Source organism: Nylanderia fulva, unplaced genomic scaffold (assembly GCF_048542155.1).
Source record: "Nylanderia fulva isolate GAGA-0341 unplaced genomic scaffold, ASM4854215v1 Scaffold8, whole genome shotgun sequence".
NCBI lineage: Eukaryota > Metazoa > Arthropoda > Insecta > Hymenoptera > Formicidae > Nylanderia > Nylanderia fulva.
In genome coordinates, this window is record NW_028190916.1 from 6580036 (window position 1) to 6602565 (window position 22530).

Sequence of the window (22530 nt, forward strand, 5' to 3'; positions counted from 1 at the left end):
ATAGTGGAACTTATTTATGAATCAGCCTAATGAAATAGATAATATCGAAGTATTTTCAAAACATAAAGTATTTCTTATTGCCGTATTTTCTGACTTATAACATATTTATTATATATTCGTCATTAAAAGAAATTGATCGGCTTAATCTTTATTTTTTTTGTTGTATATCAATACATGCATATTAATGTTGCAAAAGAGTTTTATCATAATATTTGCGAAGATAATAACGAAAAAATATCATCTTTATCAATATCGTAATTTAACTGAATTCTTTGATTTAAACATTTGATTTAAAAATTCAAAGAATATCAACGATTTTATTAATCGAAAAATTTGACATTAAAAACGTCTTAATATAATTTACAAGAATATGCAATATAAAAGTTCCTACTTTTCTAATATCTATATTAATATTCTAATATCTAAATAATTATCTATATTATATATATATTTTTTTACAAATCATGTGAAAGAGTGAACGCATAGATGATGGCATGATGATTAAACAGTTAGATCTACCATATAATGATACCTGTCGAAATGGCTGCGTCTATGAAAGCATCTACAATTGCACGAGCAAACCTGCGTAAGTATATTTTTGTGAAACAAAAATTAAAATATATAATTTTAATAAAAGAAAATAATGCATTTTGGAGATAATTAAATAATAAACATTTATGTTGTTGTTTTCTATGTAAAAATATTATAAATATATTATTTTGATGTAAAAATTGATTTAAAAATTCATTTTGTTGTACCAGATAAAAAAATTGTTTAGGTAATAAATTTTTTTCGTAATTTTTTTACAATAAATTAATAATCAAAATTGTTTTCAGTATAATATCAATTTCAAATAAAATTATTATTTTGTATATAATTTTACTAAATATTTGCATTTATAATTTATACCTACATCAGCATAAAAAATATTTATGCATTATTACAAATTATTACAAATTGACTGATTGATTAAGTATCTTAAGTTAATTAACACCAATGATTTAAAAGAAAAATAACAACTGTTTATTAAATTTCTGTTTTCCTTTCATAGCTCCTAGTAGCGACAATTGCGACACGACTTATAAATTTGTAGTGTTGCTATAAAACAGATAAGGCTATAAAACTGTTGCTATAAAACAGATCACTTCTTCTTCCCCTGATTAACATCGGATGCAGAAAAGTTTGAAAAAAATAATATGATTACAGAAAACGAAGAATTGTGATTACTTTTGCAATATGTAAGCATAACCACAGAAATATAAAAGAATATTATACTAATAAATAATATACAATAGAAAAAATTACAAAATTTGTGTAATCATAAATTTGTGAGCAAATAAATTACAATACGTAGTAATTGTATCTTAGAAAAAAATTATGCAATAATTATGCGCGTTAGTGCATTATAATTAATAAATAGTTTATCTTAAGTATATGAAAGTAGTTGTTAAAATTTTACGTTGGTCAAAGCGCTGTTCAGAAAAAACTAAAGTATAGTTACACAATATTAAAATATCTTTATTCAAAATTATACTTTTCGAAACAAATATCCCTGTAAAAATGCAATTTCTGGAATTTCTCCTCTACTTGTCCTCTACTTAAATAATTGTTAAATAAAATTGAATAATAATTAAAGCTGAAGATAAAAAATTAATACTACAACTAAAAAAATCTGCAATTAATCATAAAATAAACATACAATTTCTAAGAAAATCTTTTATTTATGTTTTTCCGACGAGAATCTCGGAAATTTATTTCCTTATATATGTATTTTGCATCATCGTTAATGCGTAATCCCAAGATTACCATCAATGGCGCACTTGCAACAATGTTGTGATCATCTGACCTTTGAAAATGACAATAAGATTCCGGGTTTCATTATTATTAGCGTTAAGTATCGCTAATTATGTCAACCAACACAGTAATTTAGGTATATTAGGATATACCACCTCAAGAAATCTTTAGATTGAGGGTTCTCCCCCTAATCCTTCATTTAATTCCTGCATATAAAAGTAGACGGATGTATTTTGCACGCAATTTGCAAAAGTTTGGTCCAGTTGCCATCCATTAAGAATCAATATCGCGGTTAAAAAAATTCGAAACAAAATCAGACATAACAAATAGATATGAAAGGTGCTAGTGTGAGCTTTTTTATCGCATTTGTACTAATGGTAAATTTGCAGAATACTGAGAGCGTAAGTTTTTGTCAAGAACAATACGCACAATTGCATCAGAATGTATTAAGCTATCAAAATTTAAATAAAAATTTAAAAAATTATATTAACAATATATATTATAGTGTATTTTGTACCATAAATTAATATTTTCCATACACAGTCAAGAAATAAATATTCATATTTGTTTGCATCTTGTTCTTATCTATAGAATTCATACAATGAAAAAAATTAAAAGAGAACATCATTAAGTGTTAATATAAAAATTTGTCAAGTCATATCTCTAAAAGAGATGCAAATCTAAAAATTTTACTTTACTTGTCAAGAAAGCATTAAAATACTTTCTCCTTTAATTTTTAATATTTTGAATATTTTTGTAATATATCTTTTCAATACGTAATTTTCCACATATACAATTCAAAATAATTAGAGACTTACTTTTTGAAAAATAAATTATGTCTCCATTTTCAGAATATTTTATGTAAAATCTTATCAAAAATAAGAAAATAGATTTATTGATGCATTTATTTATTCGATTTAGAAATTGACTTAAATATTGAGACGTTTCATATTTTTTTGATCGCGTCATTGGGCCATTTTTATTTACGTAGAGAAAAATGTCCATGGATGAAGTTAATGAAGCGCTGCTGCCGTTGAAAAAAATTTGCATAGAGAGAGTTCGCCTCGATCCAAGTATGTATCAATAAAATAAACTAGTCTTACGCATATCTCGAAATTATTATTAAATTAAATTATTTCCAAAAATAGTAAAAATATAGTAGAACGATAATATGTATAACAAAGCTCTCATATTTATTTATGCATAGAGGTACTTGATAAGGTAAACAAAGGTAACTTTGTATCCGACCGGAAATTGCAGTGTTATTATAAGTGCATGCTATTGAACACAAAAGGCGTAAGTAAAATTTCAGTATTTTACTTATTGTTAATAATATTTCGCGAATCTCATCTTTCCTTATAAATCTCTTTCTAAATTATAAAAACTGAGATATCATGTACTTAGAAAGAAAATTATTGCTCATTATAACTGTTCTAAAAAATACAAAAAATAGATATTTCTTTGCTCATATAAAATCTGTACATAATTAATCTGTTCTTCCACAAAAAATAATAGAAATATAATTTATTTTTTTTTTCTATTTCTAGATGAGTAAAGATGACAGGATAGTGAAACAGGCACTCGTCAATATTGTAGAGCTCATGTTAAACGACAATCTTTTCGATCCTTCTATGAAAGCATTGGAACATTGTGATCCAATCAGTAAGTAAATCACTCAAATAATCAACTAAATAAAATTTTTAAATAACTTTAATTGGTTCTTTAATTAATTATTTAACTATTATTTTAAAATATTTTCCGTTAAACAGTTCTCCTATAATATCTAATATATAGCGATATTTTTTATTTACAGTAAAGAAGAAAGGAGACGGATGTGAATTAGCATACGAGTTAATTAAATGCATCTACGAATTTGATTCAATGGTAATAATCAGACAATCATTTTATCTTTTCATAATACCATAGATTCTAAATATAAAGCAAAAAATAAAATAAAAAATTTTTTTCATTTTTATAACATATAAACAGTTTCATAACATATTGTAGATATCATTACTGTCACTTTCATTAACTGTTCTCTTACTGCCATTTAAATTCAAAAACTCATTATTAACAAATCATTATGTTTACAATACATCTCAGTTCAAACTATTAAATTCTAATTTTTTTAAATATCTAATTTACTTTCTTTAATCTAAAAATTAAATAAAAGTTATCACACAGAATTTTGTGAGTATTATAAATTAATATTATATAAAAATTATTTTTATTTATAAATATACATATTTAGAAATTGTGTATAAAAATATAAAACGTTTTCATATAAGTAAAATTTTTTAAAATCTATAAAATGTTTCTCAATTTCTCAAAAATCTCGCTTTTACAGCTTCTCTTTTTCTCGTGAGGACGTCATTCTCGATTCTTCAACGCATTTAGAACGCATTAATTCTGGAAACTATTTTGGTTCGACTTGATATGAAAATAGGCCATTACAGCAGAATATGTATTGTGTTCCAAAATCGAAAGAAAAATTCCAAATGTATTAAATACATATATTAATTAAATAAATCTTATGTTATAACATGTATTCACTTTTTATTTCTTTCAATCTTTTCCCAAGATAAAAAATAAAATTTAATATTAAAATTAATATTAATATTAAAATTTAAATCATATATTGATTCAGATATTATTATAAAGTTTCATTTAATTTAAGAATACAATATTTTAAATATAATATTTTTCGACATATATGTATAGATTTCAATTAAATAAAAAAAAAACTTATTTCAATAGAAACTATTAATGAAGTTGATTTTACAACGATTCGACGAAGTGTTATCGCAATAACCTGAACTTGACTGCTAATCAGTATCGAACACGCAATGCCAATAAATTATCTATTTCTGTTTAAAAACATGCGATCACGTGTTTTTTCATCATATGAGAGAATACTAATGACAGCAAACAGCGATTATAAGAGAAATATTCTCTTCAAATAAGTGTTTTCTTATATCCTCCTACCATTTGAGCAAGCAGGGAAATCCCGAGATGTCTTTAGCGAGGCTACAGAATTCCTTTTTAAATCATAGTCGCTCTCGCTCGTGAGTTCTCGTCAGCTGATAATACTAATAATTGAGCCAACGAGCCTTTATAGGCAACTCGTGATTCGTTCTCCTATAAACGACCTTTATTGTATTGGATTCACAATCTCTATAAATAACGCTCACGACGTGGACCTGTCGCAGTGTAAGAAAGAAAGTCTTTCGAGAAGATAGAATTAATTGAGCCTCGAAATATTACAGCAATCGAAAAATATCAAGATGAAAGCTTTCATGCTCGTCGTGTGTGTACTGACCATTGCCGTGAGTAAAAAAACAACTAATAAAATATGTATTTATAATATTTCAATAATAATCGAATATTTATATAATTTGAATTAATGATACATCTCTATTCCATTATTAAGTATTAAATAAAATTGTAATAATATATATGTAATAAAAAATTATCTGTAACATTAAATAATAACGATTCATAATATTTATTTCTTATATTAACATTGATTTCATATAACATTTAGAAAACGTTAAATATTTATAATTATAATATTTAATATTTTGAAGTAATACTTAGTATATTTTAAAATATAATATATTCAATTAAAAAATTAATTTGCTAATGATGATTTTGGCAGCAATCAATAAAATATTGTGTAACACATTAAACTTATTAATATATTTTATTAATATAATTTATTAATATATCGTAATTAAATTTAACTATTTTTTTAAATTTTATTTTTTATACTGAAATTGTAAGTTAATTTTTCCTCGCATGTTTTTTCTAGAGTATGGTCTACACTGCTGACGTCGAAGATACACCAAAATTTTACAAAGACCTCCAAACATGTACCACAGAATTAAATTTACCCGGTAAATGTTAAATACATATGAAATTAGTATAAGCTACGTGAACACAAAAGATATATTGCATCTGTCAAGAATAAAGTGAAAAATTATACAATTTTAATTATGATTTTTAAAAAATATTTTTACTTATTTTTTATTTAAATTCAAATTGCGTTTTATTTAAAATAGAATTTAATAAAAAAATGCACACATTTTTTTCACCAATGCATTCTATTAAAATATGAAAGGTAAGAATTATAGTTGAATGATAATTACTTCATCAATATATATTCATGTTAAATAAATAAAAAATATAAATATTTAAATTATTATCCATTTTAAAATTAAACTTTATTTTTGACGAAGCAATTTATCACATTTTACATACTTTAAAACATTTAACCTCCGTTGTCCAGGGAAATTAAGATTAATCACAGAAATATTTTTCTATTGAGATAAAAAAAGATAAGAATGAGCTATTAAAAACTTTTATTTCTCAATAATACGTATTTTGAAGAAAGAAGAATTGCTATATTAAAATATCTAAATATATCTGTCTAAGAAATTCTTAGAAGAAAAAATTATATTATAATTATAATATAATTCCAAGTTAGATTAAAAAATCATAGCAAACAGAAATAAGCGTGTTTAAAATTTTTAACCTCGTCATATCATGTTCGAAAATATTATTTTTAATGTTATAATTGTACAATTTCATTCATAACTGTGTTTTGCAGAAGAAAATGGCGTCGATCCCTTAGCGATCAAGTGTATGCTTGAAAAAAATTCCTTGGTATGTATATATTTATGCATAAGATAATTATTTCTCAATTAATCAAGAATTATCAATTCAATATTAAATGATAATTAAAACTGAATTGATTCTCAAAATAAAATTGCAAGAATCGTAACATTTTACTACAAATACATATACATTTTAATTTGTGCGACTTTAGACTATTACATTTTTTAAATGTTTCTGAGAAATAAATATTAAATTACATTATAAATTTTAATTATAAATCATATTAAATGTCTGTATACATATATATATTTTGTTATTGGATCTAGATCGACGAACAAGGTGCGATGAAAAAGGATGAAATTTTAAAATATTTCGGTAGTGTCAGCAGCGAGAGGGAGTTGAGCAAAATTGCTTCATGCATTACTCAAGGTAATTACATATATATTTTACTTATTTTTTATATTCTTTCATCAATAAATATCCTTAGAAAAATCTTTATTATGCACATTAATAATGTTATAATTCAATCATTTTATTATTTAACGTGATGATTTGAATATTTAATATATTTATAACTATTTTAATATTATACATCTATATAGGGTCTTCGGTAATAATCGCATTACCTCTCATGTATAGATAGAACGAGTAAAAAAATCCTCTAACATTTTACGATCTTCGCAATAATTCAGTGCTGTTCTTTACTTGTACATTTCGGCTAGGCTTCGTAATTTAAATCTATCATGAGAAGTGTGACAATTATTCCAGAACATTCTATATATTTAATTTACATCTATATATATTTATATAATGCAAATCATTACATTATAATTTTAATACGTGTAATATATACATGTTAAAATTACATGACTTGTAATATATGTATTAAAATTATTTTTTTCTAATAGCAGAGAATCGAACTAATAAAAGCAACAATGAGAAACTCCTCGCAGCCATACATTGCTCATTGTTAAAGCTGGCAATACTTGAAAAAAAATTCTAAGCAAACGGGCCTGAACAGAAGAAGCTATGTTATATCATATAAATTATCATAGAAAAAGAAATATACCTATAAAAAATATATTTTTTAACTTATAAATATATGCATATATGTATATAATACTTATATACAAATATATAATACTCACATATAAAAGAATAACAGAATTAATCTCGCTTTATGAAGTATATATTTTATACCATTATTATTGCATGTTTTACGATATTATAAGTTTTAAATTTTGATATATACATTATACATGTTTTAATTACACATAATTATCAAATTAAATTACAATTAAAATACTTATAAGATGTCTTCTAACAATAAAATAACTTTACTCAAGAGCTTTTTAATAAATGGAAATAGTTATGACAAATTCACTTTTTTCTTATATTATTTTTTTTATTATATTTACATTATTATTTATTTTTCTTTTTATTAATTAAATAATGTATAATATAAAAAAGAAAAATAAATATATAGTTTTTTTATGAAACCATTATATAAAATTCTTTATTTTAGTTGCGAGTCAAAACGAGAAGTCAAATTTCATTTCTTTTTGCTTCTATTCATAATTGCAATAAACTATTTAAATATAATCAATTTTATAAAAATTATCTTCCTGACTAGAAATAATTAGCGAAAAATTTATTATATCTTATAATATTTGTAATTTATTATATCTTATAATTTAGTGCGCTACTATAAAGGTGTAAGTTAAGTATAAAAGTTTAAGATATTAATATAATTTAGAAGATATTATCTTTCCAATAAATACAATTTGCGGCACAAGATAGAGTTGCTACTTGCATCGATCATGTGTATATATATATATATATATATATATATATATATATATATATATATATATATATAATCAACATATACATTTTACTTTACTAGATTATACAAGTGCGCTTCTCGCGCGCCTTTATTATTTCTATTATTTTTATTATTATTATTATTGATATTATTTCTATTATTTATTTTGCAACTGTCAAATTGTCAATCTTCGTGATGACAGTTGCTTGATGCTATGCATATGACCATAATTTTAATTCGCCGAATTTCTATTGTATTCTTTGATAACTATATATACACATATATATATATATATATATATATATATATATTGTATCTCTTTATATATATATTTTCTCATTTTGTTTAGTTTAATCGAATATAATTAAGTGCGCGAAGCAAAGTTATATTATTTTTTGATAAAACTTCAAAAATTTCAATGCATGTATAAAATTATTATTGTAATACATGCATAAAAATATATTTATTAATTATGTGATTCATATATAAAAATCTAACATATAAATTTTTAACAGAAGATAAAAATAGAATTTTCAAGAATCATTCGATCGAAATATCTACGTTTCCATTAGATTTGCGCGTTTATGCGCGTCCGCTATACTGCATGGCTCACGCAAAACTAATCACGTGATCAGATAAGTATACCCCACCCATCCATTACGGTGCGCGGCTCACGCGAGACTGATGGACTGATTCTCGTGCGGGGATCGTAAATAGGGATGGGCGATATTGTTTCGATATTTGTAAATATCGATATTAATGAATTAAAATATCGATATAAAACATCGATAATTCAAGTACCGATATTTTGGTATATCGATACGAGATTTGCTTATATCGGTTTTCGATACGCCTTTTATTACAAAGACAAATTTTTTATTTTATATACATGGCGCATGCGCCTCGAGCGTCGGCATTATAGTGACAAAATGGTGGATGTGGCCCTAAGGCCATCTAGTGCCTACAGTTAACATTAACGATTAATATTACTGCGTTTATTTTTATAACCTCCTATGGACAAAGACAAAGAGCCGGTTGTTTCAACACTTCTAACTTTTGGGTAAGTTTTATCTGACAAATAGCATGTCTTCGTCTCTTTTTACAATTTTTCTTAAAAAGAAGCAAATTTTAGAAACTAACAATTTTTATTATTTTGCATTTAACTGTTCTTTGCTTGTGTATAGCTATTAATCAAAAAATAATTATTTGCATGTGATTAATGTGTTCGTTTTACTTTTTCAGTATTGGTTGGTTTGGTGTGAAGTGAAGTCCTAATTTTCGTCAGAATATATCCTTACTTTACATTTCTTCTATCTCTTTTAACTATAAAAAAGTATGCATACAATTCCATTGTTCCTTAAATTTCTTCCAATGCAACTTTTTCCTTGGATTTTTTAGAATAATTTTAATAATTGCTTTTTAACATATTATAATACTGTATTATTTTGTTTTATTTTATTAATTATCATATTTCATATTTAGTGCCGCCAAAGAGTACTTTTTGGAAACACTTTATAAAAAGTTTGGGAGGCGCAAAATGCAATGTGTGCCAACAATTTATAAAAACCAGCGGAAACACAACCAATTTGCGATTTCATTTAAAACGAAAGCATCCGGACCTTTGTAATATCAAAATGACAAGCGCTTCTGATGAGTCACAAAAACGGAAAGAAATAGTAATATTTCTATATCATTATATAATATGTTAAAAATATGTTAAGACAATTTATACAGATTGAGAGCAGAAAAAACTAATATAACTATAGTAAATTAAAAAATATTTTCTTATATATGTATAATGTAATTTGATATATACAATTTGAAAAATAATTTTATAATACAAAATTTTTTTATTAATAGTCAAGTGAAGGTGAAGATATTGCATTGTATGAAGAAGACAACGATGAAGAATTAACGTTGTCTCCGTCAACAAGTTCATCATCTACATTTAGAAATACACTAAAATACAAGAGAAAACAACCGAAACTTATAGACGCCTTTTCAAAACAAAAGTCATTCCAAGGTATATAAACTTTAGCATTTTATATCTAGTAGAAAAAGAAATAGAGAAAAAAAATATCACTTATAAAATTATATTGTGTTTTGCATTTTAAATCAATTATATTTGTTATTGATTCTGCTAGAATTTGTTTTTTTAACATACCAAATTTTGTATCTATTAATTTAAATACTATTCAAATATTTGAAATTTAAATTAAATAAATAATCTTTTAACGTATATAGATATTTAATAGATATTTAATACAGATATTTAAGACATTTAATAAATATTTAATATATGTATACAAAATACATTTTTATTAGAATATAAAGAAAGTATTTTTCAGATAAGGAAATGTGGTAATTTAATTTTCATTTTTTTTAGATGGAGGATCTAAAGCATCGGAAATCACAAATAAACTCGTATTTATGATAGCAAAGGACAATATGCCTTTGTCTACAGTGGAGAAAGAAGGCTTTCAGATTTTTATAAAATGTGTGAGTCCCTTATACACCATTCCAAGTAGAAAAGTGATAACGTCTCTAATTGAAGAAAAATATGTTTATTTATCAAATTTGATAAAAGAGCAATTATCTAATGTAGAGGACATAGCGCTTACGACAGACATTTGGACTGATGTAAATACAAAAAGTTACCTCGGAGTAACCGCACACTATCACATAAATAATAATAAAAAAACTGTTATGATAGGAGTCACTAAATTAAATGATAGGCACACATCTGATAATATAAAAGAGTGGTTGCTCGATATAGTTGAGAAATGGAGTATTTCATTGCAACGTATAGTTGTTGTTGTTTCTGATAATGCGTCCAACATAAAAAAAGCTATAATAGAAGGTTTTGGTGAAGAAAAATATTTAGCTTGTTATGCGCATACATTGAATTTGGTTCTTGCTAAAATTATAGAAGAAGATGAAATTGTAAGTTCATTATGTAAAAAAGTCAAATCTATTGTAACTTTCTTTAAAAAAAGTGTAGTTCTTTCAGATTTATTGCGAGAACATTCCAATCTAACATTAATTCAAAGCGTTGACACGCGGTGGAATTCCACGTTTGATATGCTTCATCGATTCATCCAATTATCCGACAAAATTGGATTGATTCTTTTACAACATCCTACAGCTCCACCAATGTTATCGGCATTAGAATTGCAAACTATAAAAGAATTTATGCAATTGTTGGAACCATTTAAAACAGCAACAACTATATTTTATGGTGAAATGTATGTTACTGGCAGTCAAGTTATACCGATAATACACACATTAGCAAATCAGTTAGAATCATGCAAACCTATTAGTGAAGTAGGGTGTTATATAAAAAAAGTTTTGATACAAGAATTTAAAGCACGATTTAAAAATATTGAACATAAATCTCTCATTGCGATTGCTACTATTCTAGACCCTAGATTCAAAAAAATTCATTTTGTAGATAGAATTGCATGCTGTCATGCAATAAATAAAATAACAGATATGTTAAATATTGCTACTAAAAATAATGCACACAAAGAGAAGGAAAATAATTTTCATTCTGATTCTGTATATCAAAACAATTCTTTTTGGGCTTATCATGAAACATTAATAAAAGAAACGAAACGATATGTTTCTTCTAATACAAACAATGAAATGCCTGATGAGTTTAAATATTATCTTAATCAGATACCCATTGATATCGCTGAATATCCGTTAAAATATAGGCAAAATTATTCGACATATTCTTTATTAGCGAAACTGGCTAAGCGTTATTTAACAGTTATAGCAACGTCTGTTCCGTCCGAACGTTTGTTCTCTCGAGCGGGAAATATTATTAATGATTTACGAAATCGGTTAACGGAGCAACATTTGCAACAATTGTTATTCTTAAATTCGTTGTCAATTGAAGATTGGCATTTATAAAATGTTCTTATAAAGTGAAATATCTCTAATATATTCTCTCCTAAGTAATATATTCATATAACATTAACATATCTATTCTATAAAATGTTATATATTTATTATATATGTAATAAAATATATATTCATTAATACATTTATTCAATAAAAAAAGTTTATAGCTTATATCTTTTTATTTTACCCCTTTTTTCTCTTTTTCAAACTTATACACCGAGTATATATTTATTAAGCAAGTTTTTTGGATGTAGAAACCACTAGAATGATTCTTAATTCTATTTAGATAAGTTTTAAAAAAAGAAAATATGGTATTTATCAGGTAAAATACCGCGGATTTTACAAAACACGATATTTTGTATCGATATTGGTAATATCGGTATCAATTTAGTCGATATTTAAGATGTATCGATAATATGGTTAACAATACGTATCGATATAATATATCGATACTTCGGACTGTATCGCCCATCCCTAAATTCGTAAACGCGGGACCTATGGTCACATGACCATTGATCATGTGACCATCGGTCCCGCGTCACTGGTCATGTGACCATCGGTTACGCGCTTGCGATATCTAGCATGAGAATCAGTCTCGCGCGAACCGCGCAGCATGACAGATATGTGGGGAATGAAGTCTCGCGCGAGTCTAATAAAAGCGTAGATATTTGATCACAAAAGATTCTTGTAGAAAATTTTATTTCTTCGTTCGTACTTTCTGTTAAAAATTTAAATATTGAATTTTTATGCGTTGCATAATTAATTAATATATTTTTATGCAATAATAATTTTTGCATGCATGCGTCGCAATTTTTGAGATTTTATTACATATCAAAGAATAATATAACTTTGCTTTGCGTGCGTAATTATATTCGGTTACATTAAACAAAATGATATATATGCTATATAAATGTAGTATTTATAAGCAAATTTGTTAATACAGTAGGAAGTTACATATGAAAGTAATTATGTCGATTTATAAATCAAACTCAGTTTTATTATCAAGTTTAATTATGACAAATTATTGTTAGTATAATAAATTGATAATAGAATACTATAATACGAGAAATACAATTCAATAATTTTTATTAAAAAATAATGTAGGTATAAATGTGTGATGCTACAGTATTAAATTAAACAGTTATATTTTAATTTTATATTTTATTATATATTTTATATTTTAATTTTAATTCCTGAATGTCTATTATGCACACAATTTTAATTTACCAAATTTTAGTTATGTATAATTATGTATAATTTTAATTTCTGATTTTTGTTATATATACTAGGCAACACAAGCGCGTGCTTCGCGAACGTTATTGATATTCATCATTAAAAAGAAAAAAGTTTTTCTTTGCAAGTATTTAGGAAATTTTTTTTCAATTATTTAATCCGAAAAATTCGTCGATAAAATTAATTATTGCTTTAATGACTATAAATATTTTTGTGAAATAATTATGAAATGAAGGCATTTTTAGTGTTGTGAAAAAAAAATAACTTATTATTTTTTTACAAATTTCGTATTACAAATTACATTAGTTGCGTCTATATTTCTAATTCAATAAATATTTAAATAATAAATTTCAAATTAGAAAAAAATATTTATTTTTCTTATAAAAATAAGAAGTTGCGAAGACTTTGGTGTATCGCATATTCGTGATAATCATCATCTATACAATTTATCGATGTTGAACGATGATAACAAAGATTATACAATATACATCAAATCAAAATAATAGTCCATTTAATTTAATATTCCAAGATGTAAGATATATTTAAACGTAATATACATTGCTACAAATTCCGAGAAAAAAAAAATAAAAAAATAAAATGTTTATGAACGCAAGTGTGCGAACATAATTTTATGCAAATTCATTCATCGTTTTTGAGCTGCAGAAATCTACTGTAATAGTAGTATAATGGCAGGTATGGCCCGTCAAAACAAACCCCCACCACCGACCCGTCTGGCGCCGGGTCTTATCTTATCTTTCCCCCACCACCGGCGTCTGGCTTTTCCGAGTGTGGGTGTTAGGGGGAAAGGGTGTTGGGGGAAAAAAAAATGGCGACTGGCCCCGAAAGGTGGGGATGAGAATTTTTATTTTTTATTTTTTCTGATTTTCTCTGGATTTGAACCCGGGACCTCCGTGTTTCCGAGCAGGGTCCTAGTATGTTGAGCTAAACGAGATCTTACTAGTCTAAGGATTAGATGTGGTATTTAAGCTAAAGTTGCGTAGAGTACGGCATGGGGGTTCGGGTATACGTATGGCAAGGATAGCTCGTCGAATCAAATGGTCGATATTGGACGGGGGTGGGGTAAAAACAGTTCGGGTATACGTATGGCAAGGATAGCTCGTCGAATCAAATGGTCGATATTAGACGGGGTGGGGTAAAAACATTTTGGCCAAGAAAAGCGTCGTGCGGTCGACCGGTGGCAGGTAGTAGCTGACAATGGCGTAGGGTAATAAAAAAGAACACGCAAATATTTGTACAGGCGAGCATTCCGACTCGCGTCACGATAAAAAATAATAATACATCGTCGTAGATTAGAAAGATGTCAGATAAAATTTTATTTTAAAATAACTCGCTGCTTAATGAAGGTAAACAGGAACATGCATGTTGAGGAAATTTCTGGAAAGAGTAAGTGAAAGAAAATTGAACAATGGTTTTAAAAGTACAAATATGATTTATATTTAAAATATTTTACAGAACAAAATTATTCACAATCATTTCAAAAAAATATTCGTCGAATAATTATTAAAATTTACGTTTTGATATAATTGCATATACAATTTGTTCGAAATAAAGTGAAATTATTTCTAAAAATGTTATCTCGAAGTATACATCGAGAAATGTTAAATCTTTCAGTTGGGTGCGTACATTACGTTCTATTTCCTTACTGTTACCTCTGATCGTGAGTTTCACGATACTGCTATTAATGCTACCGTTGACAGGAAGATTTAACTGTATTTCGTTAATTAAATATCGAGCACATTCGTTGACATTAGTTGAAATAAAATTTAGACGATTTAAATTAGCGTTCACACAATTAACTATATTTTCTACACCTTGAAAAGTCGTTCTCTGCATGACTATCGCAATGTTGTAAGTTTTACGTTTCTTCGCCTTCGGTCCGTTTTCGTTCGTATCCTCCGCAGTTTCGGAAGAAAGATCTTCTTGTTCGTTTTCACGATATGTTATTAGTATGGCTCTAGCACCATATGCGGTAGTGAAATTTATAATTATCTTGTTAAAGATGATCGAGCTCAAATTAATTTTATCACCATTTAAGTAGCTCGACATCGTTTCCATGTTTTCTTGAAATTTTTGCCACGATTCCATGTCGAAGCAAATCCCTGCAGCTCCGTGAGATGTTAATTTAACAGCAGGTAGAAAATCCAGTTCGACGTTGTCTTCCGTCATAAGACCCACTTGAATTTTCTTCGTGTAGGATGAATTCAATCCGTATGTTGTTGACAGCAACATGCGCGGTTGTTGCTCGATTTTCTTAAGATTGTTCATGGTAGTTGCTACCGCGTAGAAAATCAAAGATTTAATAATCAAAGACGCGGAAAAATCGAAAAATCGAGAACTTTTTTACTAACTATCTTTTTACTAACGAACTTGAAAGTCCGGACGATGAAAGACGAGTGAGCGAAGATTTTCAAGAAAATTTATAAGAAGATAAAATAGAAGTGGTAGGGAGAAAAGGCATGCGCAGATAAATAAAAATTATGAGGAAGGGGAATTTTTAAACAATATAAATGATATAATTTTTAATGCGGAAGGGGAATTTTTAAACAATAAAGTAATAGGGAGAAAATGCATGTGTAGTATAATAAAAATTATGTGGGAGAGGAATTTTTTAAACAATATAAACGATATAATTTTTAATGTGGAAGGGGAATTTTTTAAACAATATAAATGATATAATTTTTAAATCTGACTACAGAGAAAATATAAAATTCCTACCGCTATCGAGAAAAGATACCCGAAAATTTCTCATCTTGATTTCCATAAACTTTTTGTAGCTAAGTAAATATCGCCCTAGATTAAATATTTTCTGTATCTAACAATAAGTAAATATTACCATATATATATATATATTTATATATAAAACAAGGGTAAGAATACTCGGGCATGAGAAAAAAGATAAAAAAGATAAAATAAAATAGAGAAAAGATAACTAAAAATTCCTCATCTTGATTTCCATAAACTTTTTGTAATTAAGTAAATATTGCCCTAAATTAAATATTTTCTATATCTAAGTAAATATTAACATATATATAAAACAAGGGTAAGAATACTCGGGTATGAGAAAAAAAGATAAAATAAAATCGAGAAAAGTTACCTGAAAATTCCCCATCTTGATAAAAACGTATAAATACGGCTCTCGGAGTTAAGTTAGTTACATTTTTTCGAATTTCGTCTCTCGCGTACTCACGTATTCGACGCAAGTGTACTATTAAATTTCAAATAATGAGTTTGAAAAAATAAATAATTGAAATTTGTCTATCACTAGCGCAGAGTTTATGCGGGAAAAATTTTTCCAGGCATATATATGAATTAGCATGCGCTAGTGAAGACAAATGCTTCAATATTTTTGGAAAATTCGCGGGGGAATGTCCCAGCGCTGTGCTAGCGGTATTATTCCGACTAGGGCATTTTAGTGTTTTTCGCGAATTAGTGATTATCGCGGGTGAGGTGATCGAGTCGCGATACTATTTTGGTGGTGAGAAGGAAAACGACGTAGCAGGCCACATAGAATATCTCCTCCTGCATTTTCATCGAGTTCTGCGGGGAGAAGATAATAATGGTAAGTTTTTATTTTTATTACAGTTAATTATAAATAAATTAATTAAAACTACCCCAATTATTTATTTATTTAATTCGCTAAAACTTTAGCTTTCGTACGCCCTGTCGCACGCGTTACAGGAAACCGGCTGCGCGTACTGGAGAATCGCCCTGTATCACTAAGGCTAAGGTTAAATAGAAGACGACGAGCGGATTCTTCGCCGGAGCCCGGGCCTTCGCGTAAGTTTTTAACATTATAAATTATATCACGCTGCTAGAAAAACATTATATTAAACAGGAAATTTTTTAATAAAAATGTTATACGTTCCAGGCCGTGCACGCATCGTGTTAACGCCGGAGTTGGAGCATCCGGTTATTGATTTAGCCGAAAGCGAAAACGACGTGGAAGAAGTGCGGGTTCGCGAAGTAAGTCCGTTCGATGAGGCGACCATATTTACTCCGCTTGAAAGTAAGTAAGAAAAATACTACAGTGGTATATATCAACACAAAAGATTTTTTAATTATGTGAAATACTAATAATATATGTCTGATGAATATTAGATGACGCGGCAAATGAAAACGTGGTCGTAGAGGATCGAGAACGGGGGGAGGAAATCGATGAGGAAGTAAACACGATTCCGGAAGATGAAGAGGATCTGGAGGAGGAGGAGGAGGAAGAGTCGGAAGAAGAAGAGCAAACGGAAGATGAAGAAGAAGAGCCGGAAGAACGAGAAGAACAAACGGGAGATGAAGAAGAAGATGAAAATAACAACACCACGTTTTCTGTAGAAGAAGAAGAAGAAGAAGAAGAAGAAGAAAATAGCGGGGAGATGGCTGAGGAAGGTAATAATTACATATTTTATACTTAATCTTCTCCTACGTTTAAATTTTTTGTTTATTCTAATTAAAATAAAATTTTATTAGGAATTTCTTTCTCTCCTAACATCGCGCCCGAAATTTCATATTCACCGGAGTATTAACCCTCGCAGGGTGACACAATTGCCCCGGTAAAAGAATATTAAAACGTAAGTGAACATAACATAATTATTAATAACAACAGTTTCACATTATTAATAAAAATTCAAACGTAAGAGAGTAATATTTTATTAAATATTTTATTTTGTTAATATAATTTTTTATTTCTCACAGTACAAAGTGGTGGGGGAAGGAACGTCAGAATACACCGAGAAGATTCTCAAACCCGCTCCGGTGAGGAAACTTCCGACGAAGAGCGAGATTTAGCGGCTGCTGGTGGACAAGAGGAAGTAACGAATCAAGAGCTCGAAGGTAATTTTAGATATTTAATAATGTTAGCGGAAAACGTGCGTCGGTTTAGAACTTTTGGTATAGAAGGACGGGAAATTAGTTTCCGTATTCGGCCGATACCCGAAGGAGCAAACGCGTATGAGTGGTTAGAAAATGCGTTTCGCGAACTTCACGAGTACGCGTTGCATTCGTGCGAACCGAGGGATTACGTCGGTATGTCTTTTGATTCCGCAAGTTTAACTCGTGGCCCCGCAGGTATATCGTTCCGACCTTCGCGAGATTTGACTTACGAAAATATTTGGGAACTCGTAAGCTCGTTAGCGCAAAGCTGCGGAGGACACGATATAGCGCGAGAATTTAACATTCGGATTTTTAAAGTCACTCCACCCATTGGTCGCGGACGTAACGGGCTTACGCCCGATGTTATTGCTAAACGTTCGATTTTAACAATTTCCAATACCGATAATTTATGTCTTCCTCGCGCGCTTGTATCGGCTCTAATTTTTAACGAGCGTGGAAATTTACGCACGGGAGAGTTACACGCGAAATGGAATGCGGTGAGAAGACAAAACTCGGTGTTACAGCGCGAGTTAGCGTTGCAACTTACGAGGGAGGTCGGTGTCACGATTCCGGAGGAAGGGAGTGGAATTGTTGAAATCGAGCGTTTTCAGCAATATCTCGCGAGCGAAAATGTCGCGATAATAATATATAACGACGATACTTTTGGTCGAGGCGGTAAGCCGCTATTCGATGGAAACGTGTTTCTAACCACTCTGCAGCGGGAAATAAAAGCTTGTCTAAATTTATTATACCGTTCAAATAATAAACATTTCGATGTAATTTTAAATTTAAATGCAGCAGCAGGCGGGCGAGGATATTGCATACCGTGTAATTTAAGTTACCGCTCCGATGCGAGAGAGCATCGATGTTCTAATAAATGTCCGCGATGTAACGGAGAGCCACCGTGTGAGCAATCATTCGCGGATCGTATTAGGTGCAATAATTGTAGACGTGAATTTTTCAATCATGCCTGCTTGGAGCGTCATCGCGCGGCAAAATCATACGACGGTAAATCACGTCGGAGTGTTTGTGAAACTATGCGATTTTGCGAAAATTGCGGACGTTTGATTCAAAGAAATAAACAACACGAATGCGACACGACTTATTGCGCTACGTGTCGTTCTCTTCAGCCTTTGAATCATCTTTGTTACATGCTTCCCCTTCGTCGGCATAATAATAATAATCGTCCCGATCCGCGCACTTCCGAACACGCGGATCGAAATAGCGAGCAACAACAGCATCACCGGAGAAACGACGACGACGATGACGCCGAAGGTTCGATTAATCAGACTCGCGAACACGTAGAAAGCCGGGTCGCATTCGTGTTTTATGACTTTGAGACGAGGCAAGACGAAACGCTCCAAGGTAGCACAAATGTAAAAATTCACGTACCTACGCTCTGCGTCGCTCAACAAATTTGCGAGGAGTGTGCAGGAATAGATGAAATGTCGGTGCGATGTCGTTGGTGCGGTATTCGCGAATTTATATTTCGTCGCAACCCCGTGCAGGAATTTGTAGATTTCGTAACGCGACCGATAAAATATTTTAAACAAATAATCTGCATCGCGCATAACGCGAAGTCATTCGACGCGCAATTTATTTTGAAATATATCGTGGAAAACCATGTCTTAGAGCCTCAAGTAATTTTAAACGGAACGAAAATAGTTGTATTAACGCTAGGTCATACGAAATTTATCGATAGTATCAATTACATGCCGATGCGTTTATCCGAATTACCCAAAGCTTTCGGACTGGCAGAAGGTACGAATAAAGGCATTTTTCCACATTTATTTAATACTATCGATAATCAGTCTTATGTCGGAGCGTTACCCGGTGTTCAATATTATTCACCCGATTCTATGCAAATAAAAGAACGCGAAAAATTTCTCGCGTGGCACTCCGAGATGACACGCGCGAATTATGTGTTTGATTTTCAACGTGAAATATTGCTTTATTGTCGTAACGATGTAGATATCCTTAGACGAGCGTGTATGGCTTTTAGAAAAATATTCTTAGAGCGTGGAAACGTGTGTCCATTCGAGGAATGCACAACCATCGCCTCAACGTGTATGCGCGTATTTAGAAAAAACTTTTTACGCGAAAGAGAGATCGGAATTATTCCAACGGGGGGATACAGGCATGCGAATATTCACTCGCGTAAAGCCCTGCAATGGTTGATATGGAAAGAGCGGGAGCTCGGACATCATATTATCCATGGCGGTCGCGCTCGAGAATATCGATTACGCGATGGTACGCTAGTCGATGGATACTACGAGTCGGTAGAAAATAACGTAACGCAATATTACGCATTACAATTTCACGGTTGTTTTTGGCATGGTTGTCCAAGATGTTTTCGGGTAAATCGCGACAGACTGCTTTCGACGGATCGTACAGATACGTGTGATTCACGTTACGAGCACACAGTTGCAACGACATTTCGTCTTCGAAAGCGTGGATATAGGGTGATTGAGAAATGGGAATGCGACTTTGATCGCGAGATGAATGAAAATGTCGAGATGCGCGAATATTTACATCGACATCAAATGATAGACGCCAAACCGCTCGATCCCCGAGACTCATTTTACGGCGGACGCACAGGAAATATCGTGACGCGATACGAGATCACGGGTACGGAAAAAATACGTTACGTGGATGTATGTTCTCTGTATCCGTTTGTGTTGAAGACCGGTGGTTTTCCGATTGGTCACCCGACAATATACGTAGGTGAGGAATGCGAGGAGTTAATCGGATTATCACCGGGATATAATTTCGATTCAGTCGAGGGGGTCGTGCGATGTAAAGTACTTCCTCCCCGCGATCTCTTTCATCCTGTATTACCCTATCGCGTGCAGGGCAAATTATTATTTGCGTTATGTCGTAGTTGCTGCGAAACATTTTCTCAGATTGCGTGTACTCACGAAGCTCACGAACGCGAATTCGAAGGTACATGGATATCGTGCGAATTACGAAAAGCAATCGAGAAAGGATATTTCGTGACAGGGGTTAGTGAGATTTGGCAATATAACATCACTCGTTACGAACCCGGTACGCGGCAAGGGGGTCTATTTACGGGATACATCAATACATTTTTACAATTAAAGCAAGAAGCTACCGGATGGCCGAGCGATTGTGTCGATAATGTTGCTAAAGAGCGTTACATCCGCGAGTATGAGGAAGTAGAAGGAATCGTTCTTGAAAAAGATAACATTGCACTCAATTCCGGTTTACGCTCGGTGGCTAAATTATGCTTGAATTCTTTTTGGGGTAAATTTGGTCAACGTGCAAACTTACCGAATACCGTAATTGTCAAAACACAAGAACGATTAATGAGTTTGCTCACTAGCCCTCAGCATGAAATAACCGATATATTGCCTGTAAACGACGAGGTGATATATGTTTCGTTTCGACTACGAGAAGAGGCTATCGTACCTTCGCCTCTTACTAATGTTATAATAGCGGCTTACACGACGGCTCAAGCGCGATTAAAATTGTACGATTATTTAGAAAAATTAGACAAGCGTGTTTTATATTACGACACGGATTCCTGTATTTATGTAAGTCGCGGAGATCCGCAGGAATACGAACCGCATACGGGTAATTTTTTAGGCGACATGACGGATGAACTCGCTAGCTACGGACAAGGTAGTTACATTGAGTCGTTCGTATCCGGTGGTCCGAAATTTTACGCATATGTGGTCCGTACACCCGAAGGACTCACACGCGAAGTTTGCAAAGTAAAGGGTATAACCTTGAATTTTGAAAACTCGCGTTTAGTTAATTTTAATAGTATTAGAGAATTATTGCTACGTAAAGAAAGAGAAGAAGAAGAAGAGGAACGGGAAGAGAGAGCGCGCGGAGAGCAAGTTGAAGAGGCGATTCCTGGGACATCGATAAATCTTCGTTTTAAAGCCATTCGGCGAACCGCATTTCACGATATAATAACGCGTGACGAAACAAAAATATGCAAGACTGTGTTATTAAAACGAAGATTTATCAAAAATCGATATTCTCTTCCATACGGTTATTTACCGGAACAATGACATAGCTCTCCTCTTCGCACTTCTATCTTTACGAAGATACGCGTACGTTTTCCGCCACTTGCATAGAAATGCAAATATTATATAAAAGTGTAAATATTGTAAAAGTAAAATGTATATATATATATATATTTCATAAAATATTATAAAATATTATACTTTATATTATATTTTATAAATCGTAGTTTTAAAATACCCGTAGTTTTAATTTTATTTTTATAATAGGAAGGACAA

General features: G+C 30.2%; 5 protein-coding genes across 6 annotated transcripts; 4 read left to right on the forward strand and 1 right to left on the reverse strand.

Annotated features, from left to right (window-relative positions):
* The first annotated feature begins 1977 nt into the window (after positions 1 to 1977).
* LOC114937699 (general odorant-binding protein 72-like) lies at positions 1978 to 4342 on the forward strand. The gene is made up of 6 exons (XM_029311287.2): positions 1978 to 2195; positions 2786 to 2867; positions 3002 to 3090; positions 3342 to 3456; positions 3608 to 3678; positions 4142 to 4342. Exons 1-6 carry the CDS (start codon positions 2127 to 2129, stop codon positions 4157 to 4159), a joined length of 444 nt encoding a protein of 147 aa, XP_029167120.1. The 5' UTR covers positions 1978 to 2126; the 3' UTR covers positions 4160 to 4342.
* A 430-nt stretch (positions 4343 to 4772) lies between these two features.
* On the forward strand, positions 4773 to 7582 carry LOC114937695 (uncharacterized). 2 transcript variants are annotated; one of them, XM_029311282.2, is made up of 5 exons: positions 4773 to 5120; positions 5606 to 5690; positions 6404 to 6459; positions 6738 to 6840; positions 7323 to 7582. In XM_029311282.2, exons 1-5 carry the CDS (start codon positions 5079 to 5081, stop codon positions 7412 to 7414), a joined length of 378 nt encoding a protein of 125 aa, XP_029167115.2. In that variant the 5' UTR covers positions 4773 to 5078; the 3' UTR covers positions 7415 to 7582. The 2 variants fall into 2 exon arrangements, with proteins under 2 accessions (XP_029167115.2, XP_029167114.2); XM_029311281.2 differs by having other exon boundaries at positions 4774 to 5120; positions 7320 to 7582.
* Positions 7583 to 7646: 64 nt separating this feature from the next.
* Positions 7647 to 12151, forward strand: LOC114937694 (E3 SUMO-protein ligase ZBED1-like). The gene is made up of 4 exons (XM_085489298.1): positions 7647 to 9569; positions 9719 to 9912; positions 10097 to 10259; positions 10623 to 12151. Coding segments are annotated over exons 1-4 (1887 nt in total). The 5' UTR covers positions 7647 to 9568.
* Positions 12152 to 14859: 2708 nt separating this feature from the next.
* LOC146720037 (uncharacterized) lies at positions 14860 to 17319 on the reverse strand. The gene has a single exon (XM_085489137.1). The coding sequence runs from the start codon at positions 15659 to 15661 to the stop codon at positions 14897 to 14899; it is 765 nt and encodes a 254-aa protein (XP_085345263.1). The 5' UTR covers positions 15662 to 17319; the 3' UTR covers positions 14860 to 14896.
* LOC146720038 (uncharacterized) lies at positions 15779 to 22459 on the forward strand. The gene is made up of 6 exons (XM_085489299.1): positions 15779 to 15789; positions 16693 to 16955; positions 17075 to 17173; positions 17265 to 17402; positions 17495 to 17776; positions 18083 to 22459. Exons 1-6 carry the CDS (start codon positions 15779 to 15781, stop codon positions 22297 to 22299), a joined length of 5010 nt encoding a protein of 1669 aa, XP_085345425.1. The 3' UTR covers positions 22300 to 22459.
* Positions 22460 to 22530: the final 71 nt, after the last annotated feature.

Excerpts from the sequence above, each read along its gene's own strand:
- LOC114937699 (XM_029311287.2), top strand. The coding sequence starts at position 2,127 with ATGAAAGGTGCTAGTGTGAGCTTTTTTATCGCATTTGTACTAATGGTA. Across the intron at positions 2,868-3,001 it reads GAGAGTTCGCCTCGATCCAA|AGGTACTTGATAAGGTAAAC; the intron begins GTATGTATCAAT and ends ATTTATGCATAG. Across the intron at positions 3,091-3,341 it reads TGCTATTGAACACAAAAGGC|ATGAGTAAAGATGACAGGAT; the intron begins GTAAGTAAAATT and ends TTCTATTTCTAG.
- LOC114937695 (XM_029311281.2), top strand. The coding sequence starts at position 5,079 with ATGAAAGCTTTCATGCTCGTCGTGTGTGTACTGACCATTGCC. Across the intron at positions 5,121-5,605 it reads TGTGTGTACTGACCATTGCC|AGTATGGTCTACACTGCTGA; the intron begins GTGAGTAAAAAA and ends TGTTTTTTCTAG. Across the intron at positions 6,841-7,319 it reads TGCTTCATGCATTACTCAAG|CAGAGAATCGAACTAATAAA; the intron begins GTAATTACATAT and ends TTTTTCTAATAG.
- LOC114937694 (XM_085489298.1), top strand. Across the intron at positions 9,913-10,096 it reads CACAAAAACGGAAAGAAATA|TCAAGTGAAGGTGAAGATAT; the intron begins GTAATATTTCTA and ends TTTTATTAATAG. Across the intron at positions 10,260-10,622 it reads AAAACAAAAGTCATTCCAAG|ATGGAGGATCTAAAGCATCG; the intron begins GTATATAAACTT and ends CATTTTTTTTAG.
- LOC146720037 (XM_085489137.1), bottom strand. The coding sequence starts at position 15,661 with ATGAACAATCTTAAGAAAATCGAGCAACAACCGCGCATGTTGCTGTCA.
- LOC146720038 (XM_085489299.1), top strand. Across the intron at positions 16,956-17,074 it reads GCGGGGAGAAGATAATAATG|GAAACCGGCTGCGCGTACTG; the intron begins GTAAGTTTTTAT and ends CACGCGTTACAG. Across the intron at positions 17,403-17,494 it reads CATATTTACTCCGCTTGAAA|ATGACGCGGCAAATGAAAAC; the intron begins GTAAGTAAGAAA and ends GATGAATATTAG.